Source organism: Columba livia, chromosome 4 (genome assembly GCF_036013475.1).
Source record: "Columba livia isolate bColLiv1 breed racing homer chromosome 4, bColLiv1.pat.W.v2, whole genome shotgun sequence".
NCBI lineage: Eukaryota > Metazoa > Chordata > Aves > Columbiformes > Columbidae > Columba > Columba livia.
The window spans coordinates 54778943-54806091 of NC_088605.1; the positions used below are offsets into that span (position 1 = coordinate 54778943).

At 50.3% G+C, this 27149-nt stretch overlaps 2 protein-coding genes and 1 long non-coding RNA gene across 5 annotated transcripts; 1 reads left to right on the plus strand and 2 right to left on the minus strand.

The window, feature by feature from the left end:
• The first annotated feature begins 933 nt into the window (after positions 1–933).
• On the plus strand, positions 934–10524 carry LOC135579379 (uncharacterized). The gene is made up of 5 exons (XR_010472364.1): positions 934–1044; positions 1786–1888; positions 2978–3079; positions 4431–4547; positions 5726–10524. It is a non-coding gene; the product is annotated as an uncharacterized LOC135579379 (long non-coding RNA).
• Positions 10525–12870: 2346 nt separating this feature from the next.
• LOC102098752 (placenta-specific gene 8 protein) lies at positions 12871–18886 on the minus strand. 2 transcript variants are annotated; one of them, XM_065061855.1, is made up of 4 exons: positions 14006–18886; positions 13713–13837; positions 13298–13401; positions 12871–13027 (listed from the first exon to the last, which is right to left on the minus strand). In XM_065061855.1, coding segments are annotated over exons 1-4 (336 nt in total). In that variant the 5' UTR covers positions 14112–18886; the 3' UTR covers positions 12871–13026. The 2 variants fall into 2 exon arrangements, with proteins under 2 accessions (XP_064917927.1, XP_064917926.1); XM_065061854.1 differs by lacking the exon at positions 12871–13027 and having other exon boundaries at positions 13294–13401.
• A 230-nt stretch (positions 18887–19116) lies between these two features.
• On the minus strand, positions 19117–23112 carry LOC102098453 (placenta-specific gene 8 protein). 2 transcript variants are annotated; one of them, XM_005498487.4, is made up of 5 exons: positions 22956–23112; positions 20700–20822; positions 20430–20554; positions 19514–19617; positions 19117–19272 (listed from the first exon to the last, which is right to left on the minus strand). In XM_005498487.4, coding segments are annotated over exons 2-5 (345 nt in total). In that variant the 5' UTR covers positions 20815–20822; positions 22956–23112; the 3' UTR covers positions 19117–19271. The 2 variants fall into 2 exon arrangements, with proteins under 2 accessions (XP_005498544.1, XP_005498543.1); XM_005498486.3 differs by lacking the exon at positions 19117–19272 and having other exon boundaries at positions 19510–19617.
• Positions 23113–27149: the final 4037 nt, after the last annotated feature.

Sequence of the window (27149 nt, forward strand, 5' to 3'; positions counted from 1 at the left end):
AGAAGGGAGCACATTTTAGAATGAGTAATTGTTATTGAAAGACTTGAAGTTATGAACGCTAGGAAGGGCTGTGGAGCCTGAATCTAACATTGCTCAATATGATGCTCATCAGGAATTACTCCTGAGCCGCAGACCAGGCCACAGTGGTACTGTACCGTTCATACAGCTCGGCATCAGGTGCAAATCTCTAAGGAGTTCCTTTGATCTGTCCCAGTAGCCCTGAAAATAGCATGACAGGCCTTTCCCTTGCAAGGCTCAACATTCACACACACAATTATTTCACCCAGAAAAGAGCTCAATAAAGCACCACGATGGTAACATCACACATTTTACCTGAGCAGCAGGTTTCTCAGCAGGTTCCTGTTGCTCGGTGCAGGCTGCACTTCACAGATGCATTCCCTCTGCCTTGGTGCTAGACCTGGTACTACATTGCCCTGCAGCCATGCTATCCTCTGTCATGCCTCTGCTTTGCTTTTCAGACCAAAGCCTTGCATATTTGAACGTAACTTTGAGAGATTCAAGACCCCTGGTTCCTGTCAGTGAGCACAACAGTCCCTGGAGTTGCTAGTACCCGTGCTGGTGAAATGGGACCCAGCCACCCCACTGGTTGTGGTGGCACCAGCGTTGTTGTGGTGGCACTGGGGGAAGGCCAGTGTGTTGCAAAGCTGAGTCTCCCGCAGACTGACAGTCCCTGGCACTCACTCTATCATGTGTGTTCCCACCACCCCAGGGACTAAACAGACCTCCAGGAATTGTCCACAGAACAGCCAAGGAGAGAAAGGGGAATTGGAAGGGTCCAACGCACATCTGTCAGCCACATTGGCAATGGTGACATGGGCAGCATGTACTGAGCACAGGCATATTTCCTTCCGACTGTGAAACTGCAATGACCTCATGGCTGTGCAGAATTGTCCCATTATGGGGGAATTGCCTGTGGGCAAACAGCAGCAGGGCGCAGCGGCGGTTCCCGTAGTCGGGCGGCGGCGGGGGGAGTTGGTCGGTGTCTGATTTGGGAGCGTTGCGGGTGCTTCTGTCAGCGGGGAGGTGAGTGCCGACCGCAGGGCTTTCCCGGGCCCTGCCCGGCCCGCCGGGGGTCGCGGAGCGGGAGCCGCCGCCGCGGTTCGGAGTGCGGCAGGCTGGGGGTGTCGGAGCCCCGCCGGGTCCCGCAGCAGCGGCCGTGTCGGCCCGGTTGTGGCCGGGGCTGTAAGCAGCGGAGCTGTTCCCAGGGGCGGCAGCTGCTCCGTACAGCCCCCAGCCGGGCTGTGCTCCCGGCAGCGCGGGGGACGCTGCTGCTGCCCGCGGGTGTGCGGTTCGGGATGGTCACTGCGGGCAAAGCGCGGATAAAGCCGGAACGGCCAGAGCCCAGTGACCCTTTGCCTTCCCCGGCAGGTCCTGCAGTGAGTTCAGGGCTGGGCCCTCCCCAGAGGGGGAGCTGCCCCCACCCCAATTCCCAGTCACTCCCAGAAAGCGCATGTGGGGTCCCGGGCTGGGCAGGGCCGTGGGTGGGCTCATTCCCCTGCCCCCCCAACATCACATCCAGGGTCGGGCATCAGAAATCCCCTGCTGGGCTTGGGGCTCAGAGAAAGAGCAAGTGCTGTGTTTCCAGCGTAGAAATAGCAGGCTAAAAGTGCGGCGGTTTGGAGTCTGAAAAGTAGAGGCAGGGCTTTGTGTTTCTGAAGCTCTGACTATAAGAAGTCCTGCGTTTTCAGTACTTGAAAACAGAGACTTAAGTCCTGTGTTTTCCAAGTTCAAGAAAAAAAAAAAATTAAGTCCTTTGCTTTTCAGGCTGGAAGATTGAGACTAAAAAAGTGCAGCGTTTTCAGGACTCACGCTGCATTTCTGAAGCTCAGAAAAAGACTCCTATGTTTCCAGTGCCTGAAAACACCGGGTGAGTCCTGTGGTTCTGGGTCTCAGAAAAAAAGCCAAGGTCTGCATTTTGGGGACTGGGAAACAGAGTCTCAGTCGGCTGTTTTCAGCCTCCAAAACAGAAGCTGCGTGGGGGGTCAGACTTTGGGCAGGCAAAAGGCAGAGCTTGTAGCATGCTCCTGGAGGTGAATTTGGGCCAGGGTACCTCGGCATCACCGTCGCCCGCATGCGGCTCCTGTAGCTCCGGCTGTCAGTCATCGTGGTTTTTAGAGGAAGACGACGTGGGTGTTCTCCAAGGGTGTCTCTTGTGTGGGTGTTTTGGTGTGGCCACCTCAGGGAGGCCATCGTGCGCACGAGTGAGATCACTCTCGTCTCCAAGTGGCTGGCTACGTCTTTATGGCATGTTTGGAGAGGCAAGGGTCAGTCCGATGCTGTGAAAACCTCAATGGGCTCAGAACCCTTTGGAAGCCTCAGTTTAGTGCTTTTGTGTAGTGCTTTTGTTCCCCTTAGCTTTAGTTTTGGCCTCCAAAGAGGTACAAATCTCTTTTATTTCCCTTTCCCCCAAGACAGAGCACATAAATCTTGTCCTACAGCCCATGATGGCTCATTTTGTTCTGCAAATGACTCCCTGTTCTGCAAAATGTACCCTGGGGAGCGGGTTGGTGCTCTTTGTGGGGGGTTCAGGACATATGGGGTCCTGCTTCTGGGGATGGTCACAGTGAAAGAGATGGTGTCATTGTACCGTGGTGCTGAGGTGGCAGTTCTTGCTGTAAGCAGAAGGGGGTTTTTAAGAGCAAATGGGGGTTTCTAAGAGCAGATAACCGCTGCTAAAGCAGTCCTGCATTTCCACACCCTGAGAGTTCCTGGAGACAGTGGCATCTGAGCCATCAGCCAATGGACAGACAGTTTGGTTTGTGGTCCTGCTGCATTTCTGACAGGGAGTTGTGTCTGCGCTGCTGGGGAAATTCATACAGATAAACTGGGGAATGCTGGGCTGGAGCTGTGCCCGCAGGGCAGCCAGTGTGGCTCAGTCTCAGTTATTTCTCCAGCCTCGGCACTTCACATGTGATCTGATGTGGATTCTGATGTCCTTTCTCTCTCTCTCTCACAGGCTGCAACCAGCTGCTGGGCAAGTCACAGGTGACCCTCACCTTCCAGGACCAGATGGGCAGTATCACCAACCCCATCCATCAAACCCTGCATTAGTTCAAGTGTAAGTTAGTCCTCAGGTGCCACCTCAAAAGAGCCTTCAGGCATCATCGCACTTCAGTTCCCTCCACTTGGTTCACTGCCTGTGTTGTTAAGCTTATGGCAGCACTAATTAATTAACTGACAGCTTAACCCCAGGAAGGTGAGTGCTTTGCTCTTCCTGGAGCAATTGCTGTTTTGCCCTGGGAAGTTTCTGTCAGTTTAGATTTGTTTCCTGAACATGTTACGAGTGCTTAACCACAGCCTCATGCTGGTGTTAGTGCAGGGGAAGGGAGAAATTTCCTTGGAGGTTATTGATGCTTCAGTTCAAACTGTCTGGAGCAGCAGGGAAGAGTAATAAGTCAGGTGAGACACCTCATGTAGTGCGAGGCCTCAGAAATGCTGGAAATCCACTTCTTTCCGTGGAGCACACCGGCCTCCTCAGTTTCCCAGTGCACATACGGCCACAGGCAACAGCTCATGACTGTGATACCAGCAGCACAGGATTTGTGCAAACCAGGGCACATCCCTGCCCAGCCTGCAGGCAGAGCGGGTAGTTTTGTATGAGGTCTGTACTTTATAAGTCTCTTGCCTGGCTGGCAGGGGCTGCACCTAAAGAGAGGTACCCCAAAAAATACCCCAGGGGAAGCAGGTATTTCCAGCTACCACCAGAGCAATGTCAGCATGTCACATAAGACAAACACCCACATTCTTTTCTCTGGCAGCTCTCACTGCAAGATGCCCTCCAGCGCATGTGATACCAGCTGAGAGCCACAGTTTCTTCTGCTCAAAGATCCTTGATGACTTTAAGAGTCTTTTCCAACCTAAACGAATGTAGATTTTGGCAGTTGTTAGAGACAGTTGCCAGCACCCAGCTGCCTTCAGCTGCATCACCCCAGCTCAGCAGCATGACCTAAAGCCTCGGCATCTCAGCACCCCCTACCACACCCCCAGGCTGAGATGGACAGGGGCAGCCTGGAACAGGTCCAGCACAGGGACAGAGAGGTGACAGAGGCTGTGGCAGAGAGTGAGCCAGGGCTGTCACCTAGAGCAGAGCACAGACCCTCTGAGGGAAAGTCAATCCTAAGGTAGATCCTAGAACACCTCAAGTTGGGACACGTGAGGATTGCCGGTTCTCCCTCTCTCTGACCCACAAGACTCACTGTTGCTGTTCTGCTCTATGTAGTGGGGGAGTTAAAGCCAGCAGGGACAAAAGGTGAAAGACACAATAATGCAAAGCACTGACTCTAAATTGAATAATTTTATTGTGAAGGCCAAACCCTGGCAGCACTTTTCCAAGCAACAAAGATAATCGCAACATGAACAGCCCTCCAGGACCACCTCTCCCTTGTCTTCAACCCCATCTTCTCCTTCAGCACCGCACAGGTGAGCCCGAGCCACCAGCCTTCCTCATCCCTCAGGCTTTCTTCAAGGCTTCTCAGAAGAGAATCTCCAGCAGGAGCACAAAGACAAAGCCTCCCCTTCCCCAACAGGTAAGAGATAAACACACTTGCACAGGGTTAGCACTTTACACATAGGTAAAAGCAGGCTGTTTCTAGGGAAAAAACAAACAAACAAACAAAACCACAACAGCAGCAGCAAGGAAGATATTTGTTTGTCCATTGCAGCAGATTTTTCCCCTTGGTGAAGGTCACTGGGAAATACTTCAGCTGTAGGAGTGCCAGAGCAGGGGAGATCTGTTACCTTGGCTGAAAAGGTCCTGGGTGCCCCAGGAGCCAATTGCACAATGTTGGCTGCAGCTGGGTTCTTCACTCCCTTGGGTGACAGTTAAAGCAATAGAAGAGGCTGGAGTTCCAGGGGGTTTGCAGTAATAATTCATAGCTCTGTAATCTTTTAGTCCTTGGATGCTCATAACCTAATAATATAAAACTTTGAGTATTCTGGTAAGAATAATTACCTGAATGGTGTCTTTGCCAAGTACTTGGTATCTGAGAGAAACAGGCACGAAGTAGCTGTAGGATTTCAGTTCTCACATACTTCTAACTTCCTCATTACCCGCAATGGGGACTGCACAGCCCTCGCTGCTGCAAAGCATCCATGCTGCTTTAGACTCTCTCCACTTAAGTGTGGAGCGTAAAGCCAGACTTGAGCCCACGCTTGGGGCTCTGCGTAAAGTGAAACACATCGCAGCAGCAAAGAGAGCCCCCCCTCCCCAGGAGCCCAGTCCCCAAGAGCAACACCCACCCCCCACCTTGTTCCTACCCCCACCCAGGCAGGCCCCAGACATAGGGGCCGCCCAGGGACCCCGAAGCTAAAAAGGACCCGCCCACACACAGGAGGCCCACTCTCAGGGGTGGAACTCAACCCCTGGGGAGGCTCCTCCCACAGAGGGCTCGGGCCACCCCCTCAGCCACCATCTGACTCTGTTGCCCACCCTCCCACCCCCCCAAAAACAACAGCAAGAGCAACAAAACTCTAGAGATACACAACATTATTCAAATTTTAAAAGTTCTTAAAAGAAAAATATTAGTTTTTTAAAAAATCATTAAAAAACAAAACTTAAACTTTTACTTAAAAAAACTTCTAAAAAAACAAGCTTAAAAAACTAAAAAAAAATTAAAATTTTAAACACTAAAGTACAAAAAAAGTTAGACTTTAAAAAAGACCACTTTTAAAGCAACTTTAAATAACCAAATTTTTTTTAAAAAAGAAAACACTTCTTCTAGGCACCAAAAAGAAACAAAGAACCAAGGGCTCCATCCTCTTCATCTTCTGCCTCTAGCCACCTAAAAAACATCAAAGCACAAACTTACTAAAAATAAATTTAACACAACGAAAAACCCCCAACGCTCACCCAAAAGGCTGCTGCCACACAGAGAAGCCAGCCCTTTTTGGGGGACCTGTCCACTGCAGCCCACCCTTGGGGGACAACCAGGAGACAGAGGGACCCACTGAGCATAAAAAGGTTAGGACAAACACCAACGGCTGCAGCCTCTTCACATGCTGCCTTCAGCCACCTCCAAAGGAAAAGAAAACAACAACAAAAAAAACATCCTAGAGCCCCAGGACACAGGCAGCACCTACTGCCTTTGGGGCAAGTGAAGGGATCCGCAGCCCTGCCCCTGCAGGGACTGCTCCAGGTTGCTTCAAGGTTCCTGACCTGGCTGTACAGGGCTTCACTTCACCTGCAATGAAAGAAAACAGAGAAAAAAGACATCTGACTCCAGCCCAGCATCATCTCTAACCTCAAGAGCATCACCTCCCACTGAACCCCCCAGCCCTGCAAGGGGGGCACAGCCCCAGCACCCACCTGCAGACACAACCACTGTTGGTCCTGCTGCTGGCTCTGCTGCTCTGGAACCCAAACCACCTGGAAGTAAAGGAAAACTGATACACGTGGAGTGCCCCAAGCACCGAGCACGGGAGGAGGAAAAGGGAAGGGGTTACACCTGGGGAAACTTCCCAAGGCAGCCCCTACCCAGAGGAAAGGGGGGCTGCAGCCTGGAAGCGGCACCCACCTGGGTGCGACACCCACAGGCAGCAGCAGGCTCCCAGTAGCTCCTGTCAGGCAACCAGGAGCTCCCAGTCACTGTTAGGGCAGGGCAGCCCATACCCACCAAGGCGATCATAGTAGCTCCCCAGTGACACCTAGGAGCATTCGGAAGCTCCCAGGAAGCAGTAGCGAGGGCCGAGTAAGTGCCCATGGGCTCCCAGTCGGCAGTATCAGGTGCCCGGTGGGCACCTGGGAGCTCCTGGTTGGTAGCACCAAGCTCGCACCAAATGTCCCAGTGGCTCCCAGCAGCCCCCAGAGGGGTTTAGGAAGCCCCAGGTGGGCCCTGGCCGCCCACAGCCCTGCCCTGGGAAAGTCCTGAAAATCACAGACCTGTGCTGAAAAATTACAGCTCGGTATAGGCTGTGCCCTTGGCTTCTGGGATACTGAGGGGGTTTGTGGAGGCAGTTGACAGAAAAGTGACTGAGGGTGTCGATCTTGGTCAAGCTTGATGTTAAGGGCTTGTGCTTGATTGATTGCTTTAAGTGGGACTTTAAAATGGAGTATGCTTCTCCTTTGATTATTTCATCTTAGCTTCACTGAAGCTATCAGGCACTTAATTATTTTATTTTTACCCTACTAATTGTTTTCACCATAATTAGATTGTGTGTACATTCCTTTTAACTTGCCATTAGACATTCTTTTCTTGCTTGGGCATCTGAGCTAGACTGGAATCACGTTCCAGTTTCTCGTGTAACACTTCTCATACATAATTGTGTACGGCACTGATTATGTCTGGCTGTTGGAGACCACCTGAGAAAGATCTAACTTCGTGTCCGTTTGAGGGGATTTTATGGATGCAACCTCTCCCTGTGTAGAAAGTGAAATAACAATTATTACCAGTGTATGTTTGTATTCTGTAGTGTCAGTAGGTTGTATAGGCAGTCATTGAAAGAAAAAAACAACACGACTTCATCTCGTTGCTGCGCTTGGGAGCACTGGCTGCAGCCAGGTGACCAGGAGCCATTGCTGCCCATCAGACCTTGCATCCTTTCCACTTTTTGTGTTGGGTGGGACGAGCATGTGTGACTGAAGTGGCAAGTGTCAGTGCTAACAAATGCCCATCTGGGGTGAGAACAGCTGCGGGACAAGGTGTTTATCTAGACCCATTTCAAAATAATATGGGATACTTTGGCACAGTCATTTTCCAAGTGTTACATTCTAAAAATAACTAGAGGGAAACATCTTGAAAGCTTTAGCCACTAAATCAATATGTGGGGTAGCTATTCTATAGGAAAGTCCTTAGATACCAAAAGCCTGTGTCCTTTGGCCCTTTTGGTAAGCAAGCAGATTTACTTAAGAGCTGGTGAACTGACTATTCCTTGGCACACATGCTCCAAGTAGAGACTATGTCTCTGGTTTCCTGAGACGGACTTTGCTGTCCGATGAGAGATTTTTGGCTGAAAACTTGATGTTATATGGGAAAACAAGATGTGCTTTCAAGTCTCCTTTATACAATAGGGGAAAACCACTGGGTTTTGTCATTGTTTGCAGCCATGCAACATTCTGGTCTCAGGCTCCTCCAAAGTAAGTAGCTCAGGCTCTTTCCCAGCTGTGCTGGTCCGTGGCCAATATTGCACTTGGAATAGAAATGGAATGGCTGGTCCTAGCAAGGGCTAACCTGGGAGCAGAAATCCCCTTTTTCATAGAGAAACACGTCCTCTCCACATTTACTGGTCCAAACTTTTGTCAAGATGTCACCAGCTTAACTGTGGCTGACACAAGTTGTCACCATCAGTCCACTGGCAATCTAAGTATTGCACTTATTAAAAACTTCTCGAGACCCCCACAGACACAGGCCACTCTCAGGGTCCCCCCAAAAATTTTGCTGTTTTTCTCGAATCCCAGTGCTGGCAGGCCTGCTGCAAAATACCCGGCTGCTCTCGTACTAAGTCCAAATTCAGGTCTATTACAAATGGCATGAGTTTGCTTCCTTCTTTACTGCACCTACTTTGCACAATCAGTGCTTAAAACCTGGAAGGACCATTAGGGCACAGGAGGTACCCAGACTTACTGTGGAACCAGAAGCCTTCTAATCCACTTGTGCGTTGCTGAAAACAACTTGGAACTCAAGCTGGTATTTGTTAAGATTGCAAAAAGGTTTGTTTTGCAAACTACTTATTTTCCTTTGAAATATAATGTTATTTTCTGGAAGACCCAGAGCATGAACTAAGCTCTTACTAAATGGGTATACAGCAGTACCATCTTCTTTTCTTTAGCATGCTTTAGTAAATAATACTTCATCATTTATTTGCTAGCAACTGAGAACACATTTTTCTTTCAGCTATCCACAGCATCTTTCAGGTAAAAATGAGGACTAATCTGAGCCATGACTAAAAAAAACCCATTTTTAGCAGAACAGAAGACAACTGTGCTTCTGAATTAATTAAATTTGTGTGCAAAAAGGGAAGAACTTTTTGTGAGCATCAGAATCTCAGCATGGTTCTCCATCTGGGATTCACCTCTGCTCATTTAAGCTGCATCACAAAAGATGACCCATCTGAGGGATGTATTCTCCTGCTGGGATCATGTCGTAGTACTCAGAGACCCACGACCTAACCCTGGAGCTGGCCTCTGATCTGTGGCTTTCCAGGGTGCAATGGGGTGGGACCAGACATCTTCCATGGTCCTTGCAGCCAAGGACCAGGCCAAGCAGCCATGCTCTCTTCCTCTCCCCACTCTGGGAGGGGGGCAGCAGCAGGACTTGGGGACTGGGCTGACAGGGAGGGAAGTGGGCAGTGTGCATGGACCCCTACTGGATGTGGGAGTCCAGTCATATTGGTCCCTGAGGAACCAGGCCAAATTAAGTGTTGGACTTAGTCCCTGGAGCAAAAAGTGACTTTTTTTATCCCCTTTTTATTCAAGGAGTGTACAAGCACCAGAATAGTTATTGAATCATTAGTCAAAATTTATTCAAGGTACAATGACTACAGTTCATATTCAGGTTAGGACAGTGGTTGATATATAACCTTACCAAAAGCCCAGATTGCTGTCATTAGCTGGAGCTGCAATTAGCTTGTAAGAAGAATTTGCTACAATGCAATGCTGACAGCAGTGGGAGCATGTGTTCTGGAGCTGAAATAACCAGGTAAACTGAGGTGAAACATCCGTTGTTCATAAGGAACATCCAGTGTCCATCGGCCAGAGCTGTAACATCTCCTGTCCAGGAGGTGGAGCTGCCTGAAACTCAGAGAAGCCCAAGTGTCCATCAGCAGGAGGCAGCATCTCCCCACCCGTCTGCTGGAGTGTCTGTAACCCGAGCTGTGAGAAGCAGGAGCATCTCGTATCCCAGCCGTGCACGAGCCGCCATTCAGGGCTGGAGCCTCAACAAGCTGGAGATACGAGAAGCAGGAGCTGAAATAACTTGGAGCTTCAAATACCTTGAAATGTAAGAAGCTGAAGGGTCCATTGGCCAGAGCTGTGGGACCTGGGAGTGTCCCTTATTCGGAGCATCCATGAGCTGGAGTGTCTGTCGCTGGAGCTATAACTAGCCCAGGTGTCTGCCAGCCAGGAGCCGGGTGGGCACAGGCAGGGCTCTCCCCAGAAAGGAGCTCTTGCCAGGCACGAGCAGCAGGGAGGCGAGTCACCCTTCTGCAAGCGGGGAGCCTGGCCTCTTCCCTCGGGGATTAAATCCACCCCTCTCTGCATGGAGGGTCTCCCTGTGGGAAACTGCAGCGGGTCTGTGGAATCCTTGACAGAAAATATGAGAGTAGAGATCAGCCCTGAGATATTAAGATTTACCCTTGAGAAGGATGGGAGTAAAGGAGTATCCGGAGAGAGGAGAGATGTACCCGTGGGAGAGAAGGGGATAGAAGAATAACATGGATGATAGAAAAATTAACCAATGAGATGTTAGTGCTGTAACTTGTAACCAATAGTGAAAAGACACATGAACTGGTAGAATTGTATAAAAATGCACTTGTAGCAATAAATGGCATCTATTACTTTCATCTTGAAAGAACTTGGTCCATGTCGCTTGTCCGTCTCAACCATGACATCTCCCCACCCTGTTCCCAAGGGCAGAGGCAGGGCAGGGTTCCCCCGGTGCTCCAGGGGCACAGCTGAGGTGGCTGCACAAGGTAGCAGTGTCTCCACTGTACCTGCGAAAGGGGAGAAAAAGCAGTGGGTCAGAGCTGCCAGCTGCAGACCCCAGCCCCCCACAGCCCCAGAGAGCCCATGGGAGATGCCTGTCCCTCTCCCCAGCCTGAAGAACCTCGTTTCTCCCCAGAAGGCAGGCAAGAAACAGCATCATGCTCAAACCCCTCCACTAAGCAGGGTGCATTTCAGCAGGGCACAAAACAACTGGGAGCAGCACTGGGGTTACCTGTGGGGACGCAGCTGGGTGGGACACCAACAGCTCTCGCTCCACCTTCCCTGAACTCCCAGTCCCCCAAATGTAAGTCACAAACTGCAGTGACAGCAAGCACAGGAACCACACTGGCGAGCTGACCTGCCAGTGACACCTGCTCTGGGAAGCCACATACTGCACCCACTTCATATGTCTACACCAAAAAGGGACAAAAGTAACATAGTACCTACCCAAGACGAGCTTCAGTGTATGAGCTGCTCCACAGAGGATCTCCTGGGTCGATGGACCTTGCCTGGGGATGCCAGGCTGGCTCCTGACTCAGTGACATAGCTCATCCACATCAAGAAGCTTTTCTGTTGTTCCAACTCCTGGCAACCATTTGGTGAATTGCTTGCTGGTAGTACCTCAAAAAATGCACACAGGTGAGTGAGCGTATGTACATACTTGCTTTACTAGTCATTATTTGTAGTAACGTAATAAAGAAACTCAGAGAAACAAAGCTTCCCTGTCCTTGTGTGCTACAGCATCCTACTAACCCACTGTCGTGACCTTCACAGGTTGTGACAGTGACACCTGCCCAGCCCAGGTAGCCAGTCCTAGGGCTCCTGCAGAGACAGGAATGAATGTCCCAGGCTGGTGTGACCCAACTTGGCCTGGCCCAGCCATGCCTACCCCATGGCCCCTTGCATGGAGGAAGGAGTCCCCAGCAAGGCCAGCCCTGCCCCCAGAAACTACCCCCCTGAGATGAGGGAAACCTGCTCAGGGCAGCTCCACACACTGCCTCTTCAGCCAGCCCCAGGAGAGGCACCTCAGACCCCCCCCAGAGACACCCATTGCCCCCATGCAGCCCCCAGCCCAGTGCCAGGCCCTGCAGCCCCCAGTCCCATTCCATTTGCTCCCAGTCCAGGCAAGTAGCAACCACCAGCACCAACAACCACCACGGGGTGTTCCTGAGTAACAGCTGGACACAGCCCCAGCGCGTCCGACTCCGCCAAGCTCTGCCATAAGCACAGCACCCTATCTGCCCCTGCCACAGTACAGCCCCTCTCCTATGTCACAGCCCCCAAAACCCTGGGCTGTGCTGAGCACCTTCCCACCCTGGCCAGCAACCACAGACCACCACCCCCCAGCTCAGCCCTGACAGCACAGGGGGTGCACAGCTGTTCGGCCGCTGCTTCAGTCACTCACCAGGCATTGCCTGCAGCTCCCTCATCCCCTGATGCTCCTTGGACAAGGTGGGTGCTGGTGCCCTTCACTGGCTGCTCCGGGCTCTGCTGCACTGCTGCAGCATTGCTGTGCAAGGACAAGAGACCCATGAGTACATGGGGGCACAAAATGAGCAAAAACCACATTTTTCCATTTAAGACAAAGTTTAAACCAATCTGAGGCAACACTTGGGGCTGCAGCCCTTGTGTCTGCAGAGCACCCCTAGCCCCAGTTACCTCTTCCCTCTGCTTTATTGTGGCAGGTAACAGACAAGCCCCTGCACAGCACCAATTATCCAAGCTCTTCAGCCACAGCATCTTACACCCTACACCTGCAGCTGTGAGGGTCTCTTGGAGCAGCAGGTCCCATATGACAGGCTTCTACGTTTGTATGGTGGAAGCCAAGCAGGACAGGGAACCTCATACCATCACTGTCACTCCTTTGCTGCTGCCTTCCATATCTTGGAGCTGGGAATGGCCCAGGCAGGACCAAGAATGGGTTCAACCTGCTCAGGGCTCTCTGAGTGCAGGGTGATGCTGCCAGCAGCTCTGCAGGCTGCAGTATCCAGAGAAGAAGCAGAGCTGGATGCAGCAGGCTTGGCTTCTGCTTTGCTGCATTTTATCTTGGTTATCAGTTTCACTGTCTGGTCCCATTCCAGTGGAGCTCTGCAAGATAAAGTCATCTTTATCTAATAACCTCAGCACTGCTCTGACCACACAGCGTGCAAAAGCACAATGCTGTCCTGTGGTATTGCAGGAGAACACAGCTATAAATAATGACACACACAAGGAGGAAGGCAAACTCTGCTATTTATTGCTGGTGTCACCCAGGGAAGGGGGAACCAACCACAACCCAGGCAAACCCCTCATGGTTCTTTTCCCAAAGGCTGAGGCAGCGGCAACTTCCACCCACAGCAGCTCCGCAGGGCACAGCAAGGATGGTGGCATCTGCAATGGGATGGGAGAGGAGGTCAGGGAGCAGTACTGTGCCTTGCCACACCATGTGTGTCTTTCCAGTCCTGACCCTTCTGTCCTGCATGAGGCTCCAAGCAACATTTTGCTGCACGACGGATCACCCTTGTCACCCAGCCATTGCTATTTTGACACCACAGCAACCATATGTCTTTAGTCAGGTGCTGGTGGAAAGAGAGACTGCAGGAACCCACTAGGCTCCAGGCAGGACAGCTTTATAAACCCTCTCCAGCACACCAAACTTACCAGAATATGCCCATCTCCCTCCTCCGGTTGATGTCCCTTTTCAGCTGACAGAGCGAGCACGAGGGGCAGAACATGGCGGCAATCCAGTCACCCAGAATGGAGCCCTGAAGAGCAAGGGACATTGTACAAATAACCCCTTCCTGTGGCAACTTTGAAGTCTTCCTGTTTTTCATCATTTACATCCCTGGGCACACGGCTGTTCATGCCCAGCAAGGAGCCAGAATTAGGTGGTGTGAGATAGGGTAACTCACAGCAGGGATGCAAACACATCCCCAGCTCCCTGCCTATCGGGGTGCCCATGCAGTTCCCCACCAATGCTCTCCCCCTCAGGCACCCCATTTTCTCCTTCTCCAAGCGCACACCCCAGCACCCAGCTGGCTGCTGCAGATTTTGCTTCCATGGGGGCATCACTGACCGGGATGTTGTATCTGGTGCGGTAGAGCGTCCTCATGGCCACGCTGGGGCCACACAGGCAGCACTCGTTCATGTCCCCAGCCACCTGGCAGCCCAGGCAGGGGAAGCAGAAGGCTCCACAAATACCTGTGGGACAGAAACAGGCTTGGCTGAGGGGAAAGAGCACGGGGCGGGGAGCTGCTCCACCACCTGTACCCACCAAGGCAGGGCTTGTGATGCCATGGAAAAAGGAGGGAAAACATCAGAAACACCCTTTAAGCCAACAGCAGGAGCAAGAGGTACATGTGTACTTACAGACACCGACATCGGAGCAGCAGTCCAGGAGCCCCGACTGCCACTCGCCTGCCTGTGGGACAGACGAAAATTGGGGCTGGGCTGTGACCACATGATGAGATGCCATTGCCAGTGTGGGTTCAGGTCCCTACAGGCAGTTTGTGGTCTGGAAGGAAAAAAACATCAGGGAAAGAGGCTACAGCTGTTTCTGAAGTCGGTGTCTTGCTCAGGGTGCAGCACACAAGGTCAGAGAAGGGAGCACACGTCCCTGAGGGTCCCCTGATACTGGGTCACTGCCACCCCCACCACAAAGCATGAGGCTCAGCTCTGCTGGCAGCCACCACTGTTCTTCGCAGCAAAGCTCTCCCCAAAACCAGTCCTCCAGTAAAGGCAGCAGCACCTCATCTCCCTGCCTCTGCAAGCGAAATGCCTCATTTTACAGAAACCCTTCTGCTTCAGAGCCTCAGCACTTCAACACTTCAATCCTGTCTTCTCATGCCCAGTTCAACTTTCCTCACTACCTGCATAAAGTGGTATTTTTTTGTCATGTCTGCAGTTTCCCAGAGCTACTACAGCTCAGTTGTGGCTCTCCCAAGTTCTCAAAAGTCACCTTAGTCTTTGCTTTGTTCCCCAAGCAGCTCAGCCTCTTTGCCTTCCTCTCTGCCTCTCTTCTTCACCTGCTTACTTATCCAGCTCCAAGGCACAGGATTTCCTTGTCCTTTTCCGTCACCCACAGCCCAGTTCCCATCTCTCCCCCACTTACATCATCCTTGTCCTCTTGCTCAGTCCCCTGGGGCCACACGGTCCCTGGAGCCCTGCTCCTGTCCATCCTTCCCCAGTAACAGAGCCACAGCTTCTGCAGGCAGCAGAGCTCCTTTTCCACACCACCATCCCCAACTCCAGCCAGCCCACAGAACAGCTATGCCTCCATCTCCACCACCTCCACCTGTGGCCCCTTCCTTCCCTGCTGCCCCTGTGAAGCACGGAGCTATAATTAACAAAAATAAAATAAGACAAAATAAAATAATAAAACAAAATATAAAATAAAATAAAACTCCCGTAGGAAATCCTGTACAAACACACTCCCTACCCCACGCCCTGGGTACCTGCCCTGTGCCTGAGCTCGGCACCGTCCTGCTAAGCAGCACAAGGATGAGATGCAAAGGCTACAAGGGCTGTCTCCTGCTCACCATACACAGCCACATGCCTTCAGTAAAGAAATCATTGTTGGTCAAGCAGCCCAAGCTTCGGATCCCATAACCATGGGCAGCTGCTCCTTTGCCCAGGAGGGGTCTCGAGGCAGTTCCATGTGGAGGTCCTCTCCAACCACCATGGCCCCACACAGCCCGTGGCCGTTTCTGCGATCAGCATTCCTAGTGTTTAACATGGTGCCTTTGGATGAGTCGTGCCCTGCCTGCCCATGCCCAGCTTGGACACATTTGTCATGCCTGCACCGGCAGCACTGCTGCCTCTCCAGGTGCTGTCCGGGGGTGCTGGCAGAGCAGCCCTTCCCTCCCAATCCCAGTGCTCCCTGCCCTTGTGTGACAAGGGAGTGCCCAAGTTTCAGGATGCTGGGTGGAGCAAAAAGAAAGGGGAAGCATTTACATTTTGAAGCAAGGGATGATGTTATTAAGCCCTATAAATTTGGTTAAATCACTATAAACCAAAAAGGATTGTTTGCACAGCAGTATTACACACCTACAGGGTGTTTCAAAAAGGTGGACCTGATTTTGCAATGGGAACATGTTACAATTACACAAAAATTTACAAATGGCTTAATGAGTTACGAAGTAACCTTTTTATAAATGCTCTATGTTTTCTCCACCTGCTGTACAGATAATATCAACACAATAGTTCTATTCATGTATAGTGATTTCAAATCGGGTCCACATTTTTGAAACACCCTGCACACAGAACTTAAGCATTAAATGTAAATCTCCGGACATACAGTGGAATAAATACATTACAATGCCCAGCACTCAGATGACCATCGACTGCTTTACCCATGGCCAACACTGGAGAGAGATGGGCTGTGGCATTGCACGGCTATTCACTATCATCAACAGGTGACAAATGAGCTGGTGGCTTTGCCGGCAGCTCTTGCAGCCCCCCCATCATTTATAGACTGGCCTGAACACATCTCTTCCATCAGACACCGCGTTTTGCCATATGGGCAACCCTTGTCCCCTGGTAGTACGCGGACAGGAGATGCTGAATTACACTCTAAGAAGGAAGAAACCTTGTAAAACACCTGTGCGTGATTTGCTCTCCACTAGCTTTCTGCAGGCAGCGGGAGGGCAGCTGCACTGATAGTGTCTGAGGCACTGATATCTGCTCCCATCAGGTGACGAGTGGCCTCGAAGGATGAACCTCCAGCCTCCAGGATTGCCTCAGCCACCCGCTCGCGCAGGGGGTTAAAAGACAGGGATCTTTCCCAGCTGCTGCTGAACAGGGCTGTTAAGCAGTAAAAAAGCTGCTGTGCCCTTTGGGAAAAGTCACCTGGCTGTTGGCAGACACCTTCAGAGCAAGCACAGGCAACCCCGTCACCTGTGGGTGTGGCGGGGCCACAGCATCCATCGGCCCTCACCGGGGACCCCTGTCCCGGCCACTGTCCTGGCCTGTTCCTGCATGAGCCCCCAATAATTCCTGCTGCATCTGTGGCTGATGTGACACCCCGTGGCATGCTGGAATGGCAGCCCCTGTGGGGAGCTTGCGCACAGGCAGATGAAGAAGAAGGAGCCGGGAGGGGAGGGAAGGGGACAGACCATGGACAAGCCCTGCAGTGGGGACACCAGGCAGGGGGGGCACGGGGTCCCATGCAGGGACAGGGATGCCCAGCAGCAGGCAGGATCACAGACATCGTGGTGAGAAGCACAGGCAGGAGCAGCAGCAGGAGAAGGTTTAGGAGCACAGAATCATAGAATCATTTTAGTTGGAAGAGACCCTCAAGATCATTAAGTCCAACCATAACCCAACCCATTTCTTTCAATGTCCCTGAGAACCTAATCCACATGTCTTTTAAACCCCTTCAGGGATGGTGACTCCACCACTTCTCTGGGCAACCTGTTCCAATGCCTGAAAACCTTTTCCAGGAAGAAATTTTTCCTAATATCCAATCTAAACCTTTTCTGGCGCAACTTGAGGCCATTTCCTCTCATCCTGTCACTTGTTACTTGGACGAAGAGACCAACACCCTCCATGCTACAACCTCCATTCAGGTGGCTGTAGACAGTGATAAGGTCTCCCCTCAGCCTCCTTTTCCCCAGGCTGAACAACTTCAGTTCCCTCAGCCGCTCCTTATCAGACTTGTGCTCCAGGCCCCTCACCAGTTTCCTGTGCCAAATGAGGAGTTCCCTCAGTGCCAGATGAGATTAATCGTGAAACTGCAGCCAGTGGTGCAGACACACACACACTGTGCCCTTTGCAGGCAGGGCGGGCCACAGACTTTATCTTCCTCTCCCCAAGTGTGAGCACACCACGTCCCAGCATGGACAGAGGCTGTGGTGAGGAGCAGGAGCAGGCAGCAGCCTGGAGAAGCTTCTCCTAAGAGATGGCCGGCACCCAGTACACTCAGCACATCACCTCGAGTACCCCCGGTTCTACCACTCCACAGCACCATCAGTGGTGTTGGAATAGCTGGTGGGGAGAAAATGGGTTCTGAGGTGCAGGCAGCCACATTTCACCAATAATCAAGGTCATAAAGCAGCATTTTAAAATATACATGCACATGTGTATGTGCAGGAGCAACACACTGCAAAAGCTGCCATCCTTTACTTCTGCTGCCCACTTCTGTCGAGCTGCCCATCAGCAGCACCTGGCATGCTCTGGTCTAGCTCTGAAGTAGTTGTCCAGGCAGAAAACTTCTGTTTCCACCCCTTCCCAGGCAATGCTGCTTCAGCCACACTCAGTTTCCATAGTCTTATACTGCAGCTCATGCTGAGGCAAAGCCAGCCGTACATACCTGCTGAGATGTCCTTGTCCCAGGTGATGTGCGTTCTTTTCCTGGTTCTCATCCTTTATATGTGCTGGGTGCTCCCTGATGACCGACCAACCTCTGCTCCCTCTGACTAACAGACTGTGTGCTGGTTTAGGTGCTGTTCTTGCGCAATTGCAGCTGCCCTACTGAAGGCAGCCGCCTGCCAGCCCAATGCATCTTCTGCCGGGCTCCCACTGAAGAATCATAGAATCATTTTGGTTGAAAAAGATCATTAAGATCACGAAGATCATTTACCGCAAGGCCCGGAGCCCCGATGGGGCACGCCACTTTCGGTAAAGCTTTTCAGAGAAGGACGATGCTAAGCCTGAGCATCAGCAAGAAGTGACTGTAACTTCTCTGTGTGAGAGAGGTGCTGCCTTAAGGTACAGCTGCCAAATCACACCACGCTGTGCTGGAATGAGATGGCAGCCTGATATTTTTTTCTCCCCCCCCCCGCTCTGCATTCCTGGGTCTTTATCTATGTTAAGCTAAAAATGCAGCTTCCTGTATTTCCAGAGATTATCTACAGGATGGTCTGGGCTGTCTGGGGTTCAGGCAGGTGAGGGTGCCATTGCACAGACCACCCCCCCGGCAGCAACAGAGCCTCTACCTGTCTTTTACAAGGTTTGTGGTAAAGGTGAAGGCAGAGGAGAAAAAAAAATAAGATCATATTTTGCTTAGAGAATAAAACTGGGGGAGATGTATAGGACTCAAAAATTCTTTAGTATCAATCCAAGAGTGACAGAGGGTGGGTATAACCTCGTGACTGCCTCCCTGATGCCTTTTGGACGAAGAACATGTTGCTACCACCCTCCTGCTGTGGCCGGGAGACAGCAGGGTTTGCCTGGAGAGGACTTGGCCAAGCCACGACTCAATCAGGTTTTTAACTGCAGGTGGGTGGGAATTCATGCTCAGGGTCCAAAGGGCAACGCACCTCTGCAATGAAGGGATGAAGGAGGTGGGCTGGTACCTGGCAACTGCTTCTATGTATTACATATCCTTTCTAAAAGCTGAGTGAATAACAAAATACCCGGGAAAATCTTTCTCTGCAGAGGGTGTGGGGAAATCTGAGCTGCACCAGGGGCCGCGGAGATGGATGGAATGGGAGGATGATGGGTGCTCTCAGGCGCTGCAAAGCATGACACACACACAGACAGGAAGGCAAACTTTGTTGTTTATTCCTGGTGTCACCCAGGAAAGGGGGAACCAACCACAACCCAGGCAAACCCCTCATGATGCTTTTCCCAATGGCCAGGGCAGCACTGGCTCCTGCCCATGGAGGCTCCACAGTGCGCAGCAAGGGCGGCGACATCTGCAACGGGACAGGAGAGGAGGGTCATGGAGCAGTGCTGTGCCTTGCCACACTGTGTGTGCCCCCCTGTCCTGTCCTCTACAAGGTTCCCAGCAACATTTTGCTGCAGGACAGGTCACTCCTGTTACCTATCCATTGCCACTTTCCCACTGCAGCAACCTCATGTCTTACATCGGGCATCGGTGGAAGGAGAGACTCTGGGAAGCTGCTTTATAAATCATGTCCCACATGCCCAGCTTACCAGAATATGCCTATCTTCCTCCTCCGGTTGATGTCTCTCTTAATTTGGCAAACAGAGCACACAGGGCACCACAAGGTGATACAGAAGTCAGAGCAAATGGAGCCCTGTTAGGAAGAAGTTTGTTAGGGATGGAGGCTTCCCAAAGCCCACATTTCAGCTAAGAGAAGGTTAATCACATTCTATGTTGTCTGTCCTTTGTTTTGTGGCTGGCTGCCGCATCCTGAGTAGCAGCCAATAAAAATCAGAGGCTTCCGTACCAGTGGATGCCTTGGGAGCGGGTGAGCCCCCCACACAATGGTAAGGAAGAAGGAAGCCCTTTCTGCAGGCTGCAGATAGCAGATAGCTACTTATCTTTTGGCTTTGGAGGTTAAGATTGCGGGGGCAAAACGTACGTAGAAATAGAAAATTTGGGCAAATTGGACTGGGGCCACCACGGGGACAGCAAAAACAGTTTTACATATGTCCTGTATACAAATTCCTACTTTTCTCCTGCATCAGATTATGTCTTTTTGTCAGTGCAAGCTGAGTTAATCCCGTCTTTAGCCTGCCCATAATTATCTCAAATCTTTCCTATCTTTCAAAGGTGGGTGGTGGTGAGGGGAAGCAGCAGCCAAGGCTCTGCGAGCCGTTGTGGTTGGTGGCAACTGAAGAATGCGTGCCCTGGTGAAGGCTGCCGGGAAGGAGCTGCACCCGATTTACGTGGGGGGTTGGACACCAGCCCAGGGACCGGCAGGGCCAAGGGCATCCCAATCCCTGTCCTGTGCTCCTGGCACCACACCAGATACAGAAGTGAAAAATAGGGCAAGCAGGGAGCATCACTGCCCTGTGATCATCCCCAATGTGCGGAAAGAGGACCCTGGGGGCACTCCATCTTTCAGCCTCCTGGCACAGCAAAGGGGGTGGGTTAACCACTGACCGGGATGTTGTATCTGGTGCGGTAGAGCGTCCTCATGGCCACGCTGGTCCCGCACAGGCAGCACTCGTTCATGTCCCCGGCCACCTGGCAGCCCAGGCAGGGGTAGCAGAACGTCCCACAGAAGCCTGGGAAGGGGAGAAACACAGTGGTGGGTCAGGCTATGCCCACCCGGCACCATCGACCCACATGGCAGAGGCAAGAAAAACGTCCTGAGAGGACATGGGACCCATGGCAACACATCAGTGCCAATGGCTGAGGGAAGGTACTCACAGACACCGCAGTCGGTGCAGCAGTCCATCAGCCCTGTCTGCCATATGTTCCTGGAGGCGGTGGACACGGCCACGCTGTGCTGCGGCTGGATCGTCACGACAGTTGGGACGGCCATTCCCAGTTCTGAAAGAGAGCGGAGTGGAACGGGACAGTTAGCAAAAAAAAACCCAAAACCAGGCAGGTTGGTCTGAGCCCTGGATGACCAACCGAGCTGGTCACCTCTTAAGGAGGTGGTCTTTCACCTGGATGCCTTGATTCCACTGGAGATGACAAAGCATAACTCTATCTTACCTGCATTTGAGTCTTTTAAAGGTTTTCATGTTTTCTGTTGTTTTATCCAGCCTTCAAAATAACATCAGTCCATTGATGTTCCCCACCCCAGAAAGGCTTTGCTAGTGCTTAGACAGATCACAGAATCATAGACCAGTTTGGGTTGGAAAGGGCCTTCAAAGCTCATCTAGTCCAACCCCCTGCCATGAGCAGGGACATCTTCAACCAGATCAGGTTGCTCAGAGCCCTGTCCAACCTGGCCTGGATGTCTCCACGGTTGGGGCATCCACCACCTCTCTGGGCAACCTGGGCCAGTGTTTCACCACCCTCATCGTAAAAAATTTCTTCCTCATGTTTAGCCTGAGTCTCTCCTCCTTCAGTTTAAAACCATCACCCCTAGTCCTATCACAACAGGTCCTACTAAAAAGTCTGTCCCCATCTTTCCTATAGGACCCTTTTAAGTACTGAAAGGCTGCAATAAGGTCTCCCTGGATCCCTCTCTTCACTCGTTTCCCTTGTGACAAGCAGTGCTGAGCAGTGAACCTACGCTAAATGCAGGGACTTGTGCATTTTGGTCATAGAACTTTGCCTTTTCAGACAAGACTGATTTGTCATGGGTCAAAAAATGTGGGAAGAAGCCGTGGTCTCGCATTTCCTCCAAAGCCAGGCTCCACACAAGACAAGTACTGTAAAACACTAGTTATCTCTGGTTTCTTGTCGTGGAGAGCCACAAAGGCAGAAACTCTACACTATCCCAAGTCTGAATCCGAGACCATGTCTTCGTGTGGTTAAACAAGCAAATAAGCCTTGAAAACCAGTAAGTCTCAGGTCTAAAAAAAAACCCATAAAAACCTCCATGCTCGTATTGTCCCAGACAACTAAAAGACAGCAGAAAACATTCCTAGTCAAGAATTAAAAGCAAGTTTTGCCCTGAGGCCAAGTTCGTCTAGCTATACACAAACAGCAGAAAGGGGGGGAAAAAAAATAAAAATAAATATATACTGCTTGTTCATATTTGTTGAGACTTTTTCCTCCAAATTGATCAACTGATTTTTATTTTTTTTTTCTTTTTCTTCTTAGAAACTGCAGCTTGGCAAAGACAAGAAACCAGGCGTGGGTGGTCTGGCTCCTCCCCGTGCAGCTTCTGAGCTCAGAAGCCAGAACAGAAACTGAAATGAACTGGATGATGCTGGAGGGGGGGACATGCTCCCACTTCACCCTTTTGAGCAAAGGCTGCTCCTTCAGAAATCCCACTCCTGGTTTCACCTGCCAGCCTGAGAGCTGGGGTGGATGCAGCCAGCGGCAGCATCAAGTGTGTGTCCAGAGGGACACTGCGAGTGTGCATTGCCTCCAGGTGCTTCCCTCTGCCCACATACAGCAAATCTCTGTAATTTCTACATTTTCATCAGCACACATTAGTCTGAATATGAGTATTATTCACATATTTTCTCTCAGCTGCAAACATCAATTAAGAGAATGCAACATTAAGTTGTTCCTGTCACCAACAGGATACCACATGGAAAAAGGCAGAAAATATCCAGCAGCAACGGATAAAAGCACATGCCATGCAAGCTTCTGGCAGGGCAGCAGCTACCTCCAGTGCATCCTCTGAGCAGCAAACACACACAGCTCAGCAGTTCTGCTAAGAGGAACTTGGTCTCAAGCATCCACGTAGCCAAGAGAGAGCCCAGTTTAAACAATGAGCAAAGTACCAGCCAGATTCCTTTAATGGAGTTATGCAGTTCTGGTAGCAGGAGAAAGCAGCAAGAAAGTAGTAACCTCTCCACAACCCAGTTTTTGTGTTTTTTTTTTTCTTAAAAAAAAAGCTTCCTCCCTCCCCCAAGCAGGCTATGCCACATATTTTGCTTTAAATTACAAGCTGAGCAGGAAAACAAACAAACAAACAAACAAACTACTTTTGCACTGTTATCCCACTCTTCCCAAGCTAACAATTTTTTACTATTTCCATTTTTTAAGAGAACCGACCTTCTGGTGAGCTGCCTCTGTCAGCGTGGGTTCCGTCGCCAGCCAGAGCCCTGCACAGGGAGGTTCTGGGGAAAAAGAAACTGAAGTTTCTCACCCTTGTACCCTTGGAGGCCGTTATTGGCAGGCAGCAGCCAATCAGTATGATGGGAGGTAACTGGAGGGGGAGGTCAGGAGCCGTTCCCCGTGGGTTTGGCTGCAGGCAGAACACATGTGCAGAGCACCACTTTTTTAAAAAATTATTATTATTTTTTTATTCCTTTTCGCAGAATTAAATCACAGATTGTTACTCATCCTAAAAAAAAAAAAAAGGTTGCATGCGCTCTGCCTTGTTCTCTTAATTCTCTGTGCATGTGGTTCTTGTTTGGGGGAGAACAGCTCTGAGTGATGTGCCTTCATTGGAACAGATATTTTCCCCACATTTCTTCCCCAAAGAACAAGCATACTCCTCAGATCCCAGGCAGGGTTAAACCCATCTGCATCTGGGGGTGGCTCCCTGTGCTTCTGACCCAGTCTTGTCCACCATCATTCAGCCCCAGATAAGGAAGCAATAGGATGGTACCTTTGGTTTTTTCATCCTCCTCTCCATCTGCAGCGAGTGTGCTCCCTGCTCCTTCATAGGGATGCATTTGAGTTTACATTTCTGAACTAGTGAACACATCCTGCATGGAGGCTTTCAATAAAAGGCTGGTTCCCAAAATGTTTGTCACAAGCCACATCACCCAGCTATTGTAAAATTAACAGTCCTCACCTTCATGTATCAGTTTTCCTCTATGAGATACTAATATTTACAATTTCTTCACTAACATGCCCCAAATATTTAATGTATTTAGCAGCTCGCACCCCACACAAGTGTCCTGGTTTTGTTAAAAACAAGTTTCTCTTTCAGCGAATTTTGTCTGTCAGCTAAAGCCTTCATATTAACTGCATTTTCCTGGAGAATCAGACACATGTTTTGGTAAACCTAGCAATGGAATGCAAACTTATTGATAAGCACGGATGGACATCTCGCGAGAGGGGCGACGAGAAGAAAGAGACCAAGAAACTGACCAACTGGGTATAACATTCCATTCACGTGAATACTTCATATAAAAGTTGGAGATCGCGAGGATCTCGTTGGCTTTGTGCTTTTCCCTTTTCGCTTCTGCTTATGGCCGACATTAGAAGAGGACCTTGCTAGTCGTCCCTGTGAACTGAGGTCTAGTGAGAGACTGAATCCAGCTCCGATTGGCTGCAGAGTCTAATCCAGGACTTCAGGTGCCGGCTCTGCAGTTGCTGAGACTTTCAAGATTGGTTTTGTATATTTTGTATTATTTTCTCTATTCTTATTAGTAGCATTAGTAAAACATCTTTAATTTTTTCCAACTCTCTTCACTCTGTGCTTCTTTTCCTCCCAATCGCCTCTCCTTAGTGAAAAGGGGGGAGAGGGAGGGGGAAGTGCGGGGGGGGGAGAGGGGGTTAACAATACATCTGCCAGGGTTTTATTGTCACCCCGCAATCTTAACCCTCGACAGGTAATTGGCGCCCAACGTGGGGCAAGAGAAAGGGGTAAATTTGAAGATTTTTGGCTTTTCTACTGCTCTGACGTACCTTTCAGTTTTCTTGGCACGGTGCCAACTCATAGAGTTGTGATACTTGCGCGTCTGTTTGCTTTGGATAATATTTAGTTGTATTAAGGCAAAGTGAATTACACTGATTTAAAGATGTTATGGCATAAGTTGTATCAGCTATTTTCTACACTGTGCTCACTGATTCCATATCTGTGTTGGGCTTTCTTTTTAAATCGAAGTATTCATTATATAACAACAAGGAACTGGACAATGATCATGATGATACTGTGTGGTTTGTCACTGGTTTATTTCATTATACTGCAGCCACTAATGAATTTCTACTCGCTTCTGCTTTACCTTGAAAAGCTTCCAGGACAGATTAAAGAGCAGTATGGCTCTGTGTTTGCTAATTGGTCGAGCGAATCCTTAGAAAGGCTGACTAACAATACTTTCGTTTTTTCGCTAGGACAGTTCACAAATGTTTTAGAGAATTTTGAATATCTTTGGAGTTTTGATAGAACTGTGATGGTGTTATCTGGTTTGCTGAATGTGTGTCAGTTTGTGCTTCTGTTAAGAGAAATGGCGTTCAACAGGAGGTTTGCGTCTCTTTGTTGTCCTGAGATTTGCGGTGCGTCTTCGGAAGCTTTAGCAAAAAGCACTCCGAGCCGCTCGAGAAAGAGCAAAACAGCCAAAGCTGCCGCTGCAGCCACTGCCCCCCCAATGGCGGCTTCGCAGGCTGAAGCTACAGCTCCTCCGCAGAGTTCCTCTGCCAAGGTCGCTGCAGATAACATTACTTCTCCAGCCTCAAAGGCTAACAAGGCAGTCCCCCCTTCTTCACACACTGGGCACTGTTGCTGCTGTAACCACTGTGACAGTCATTCAGACTCTGGAAATGAATCAAACGATGGTAAACCCATATCAGCATCAGTTGCTGGTTGTAAGAAAGTCACTAGAAAGACTACCCGTGCAGCAGATGATGGCACAGGGCCAACATCAACCCAAGGTGCACTATCAGGACAGGGAGGAGATGAAGTGACCACCACTCGGTCCTTTTCTCCAGGTGAGCTGAGAGATATGAGAAAAGACTTTAGTCGTCGTGAAGGCGAGAGTATTTTAACCTGGCTGCTCCGATGCTGGGACAATGGGGCAGAAACAATTGAATTGGAAGGTGGTGAAGCCAGGCAGCTGGGATCTCTGTCAAGAGATTCCACCATTGATAGGGCAATTTCAAGAGAGTCTAATGCCACTAGTCTCTGGTCCCGACTCTTGGCAGCTATGAAAGTAAGATTTCCCTACAAGGAAGATTGTATATCCAAGTTAGGGAAATGGAATACTATGGAGAGAGGTATTCAGTTCCTGAGAGAATTAGCTGTGCGAGAGATCATCTATTTTGGATCAGACAACCAAGAGGGGACAGACCCAGATAAAATCAATTGTACACGATCTCTGTGGCGCAGATTTGTACAAAGTGCACCCCCTGCATATGCTAGGTCATTGGCAGGAATGGTCTGGTCAGCTGGAGGTCAACAAGAGATTAATGAAGTGATTGAGCAGCTTCGGAACTTTGAGGACAGCCTTGCTGGTTCTCTACGGGCTTGTGTCTCCGCTGTAGAGAAACTGTGTGAAAAAACTGATGACCGGTTTGAAAAGCTGTTGCAGGAAATCAAAGAACTCAGAGAAGACACCTACCATTCACGACCTGCACAAACCTATGTTTCAGCTATTAGGAAAAGGCGTTTCCAATCTCGAGAGAGAGGACGGAGGCAGCCCACAAAAAGAGGTTCACTGTGGTTCTTCCTACATGAGCAGGGAGAAAACATGAATAAGTGGCATGGAAGACCTACCTCAGAACTTCAGGAACGAGTACGTGAGCTAAAAGGAAAAACTCCTAGGAAGGTGGCTGCTCCAGTTTATAAAAGGAGCAGAAGAGATTCTGATGCTCTTGAAGGAACCTCTAATTCACATCCAGAGACTGTGCAAAACAGAAATTAGAGGTGCCCTGCCTCCAACCAGGTGGAGGAAAGGGATAACAGAGTTTATTGGACTGTACAAATACGATGGCCTGGTACAACACACCCCCAGGAGTACAAAGCTTTAGTGGACACTGGTGCACAGTGCACGATAATTCCTTCTAATTATAAAGGAACGCAATCTATCAACATTGTTGGAGTGACTGGGGGATCCCAGGAACTGACTGTTGTAGAGGCTGAAATGAGCCTAACTGGAAAAAACTGGCAAAAGCATCCCATTGTGACTGGTCCAGATGCTCCATGCATCCTTGGCATAGACTACCTCAAGAGAGGGTATTTTAAGGACCCAAAAGGGTATAGGTGGGCATTTGGTATAGCAGCTGTGGACACTGAGAAAATTGAACAGCTGTCTGATTTGCCTGGTCTTTCAGATGATCCTTCTGTTGTAGGACTGCTGATGGTTGACGACCAGCAGGTGCCAATTGCTACCACGACAGTGCATCGTCGGCAATATCGCACCAACCGAGACTCTTTGATTCCGATCCAGAAGTTGATCCGTCAATTGGAAAGCCAGGGTGTGATCAGTAAGACTCACTCACCTTTTAACAGCCCAATCTGGCCAGTGCGTAAGTCTAGTGATGAGTGGAGACTAACTGTGGACTATCGTGGCCTGAATG

What these genes read in the sequence shown, in the direction of transcription:
- LOC102098752 (XM_065061854.1), bottom strand. Translation starts at nt 14,111, where the DNA reads ATGGCATCTCATCATGTGGTCACAGCCCAGCCCCAATTTTCGTCTGTC. An exon ending in CTGCTCCGATGTCGGTGTCT is followed by an intron (nt 13,838 to 14,005) that starts GTAAGTACACAT and finishes TCTGTCCCACAG; the next exon opens with GTATTTGTGGAGCCTTCTGC. An exon ending in GCACCAGATACAACATCCCG is followed by an intron (nt 13,402 to 13,712) that starts GTCAGTGATGCC and finishes CTTGCTCTTCAG; the next exon opens with GGCTCCATTCTGGGTGACTG.
- LOC102098453 (XM_005498486.3), bottom strand. Translation starts at nt 20,814, where the DNA reads ATGGCCGTCCCAACTGTCGTGACGATCCAGCCGCAGCACAGCGTGGCC. An exon ending in CTGCACCGACTGCGGTGTCT is followed by an intron (nt 20,555 to 20,699) that starts GTGAGTACCTTC and finishes TCCCCTTCCCAG; the next exon opens with GCTTCTGTGGGACGTTCTGC. An exon ending in GCACCAGATACAACATCCCG is followed by an intron (nt 19,618 to 20,429) that starts GTCAGTGGTTAA and finishes TCTTCCTAACAG; the next exon opens with GGCTCCATTTGCTCTGACTT.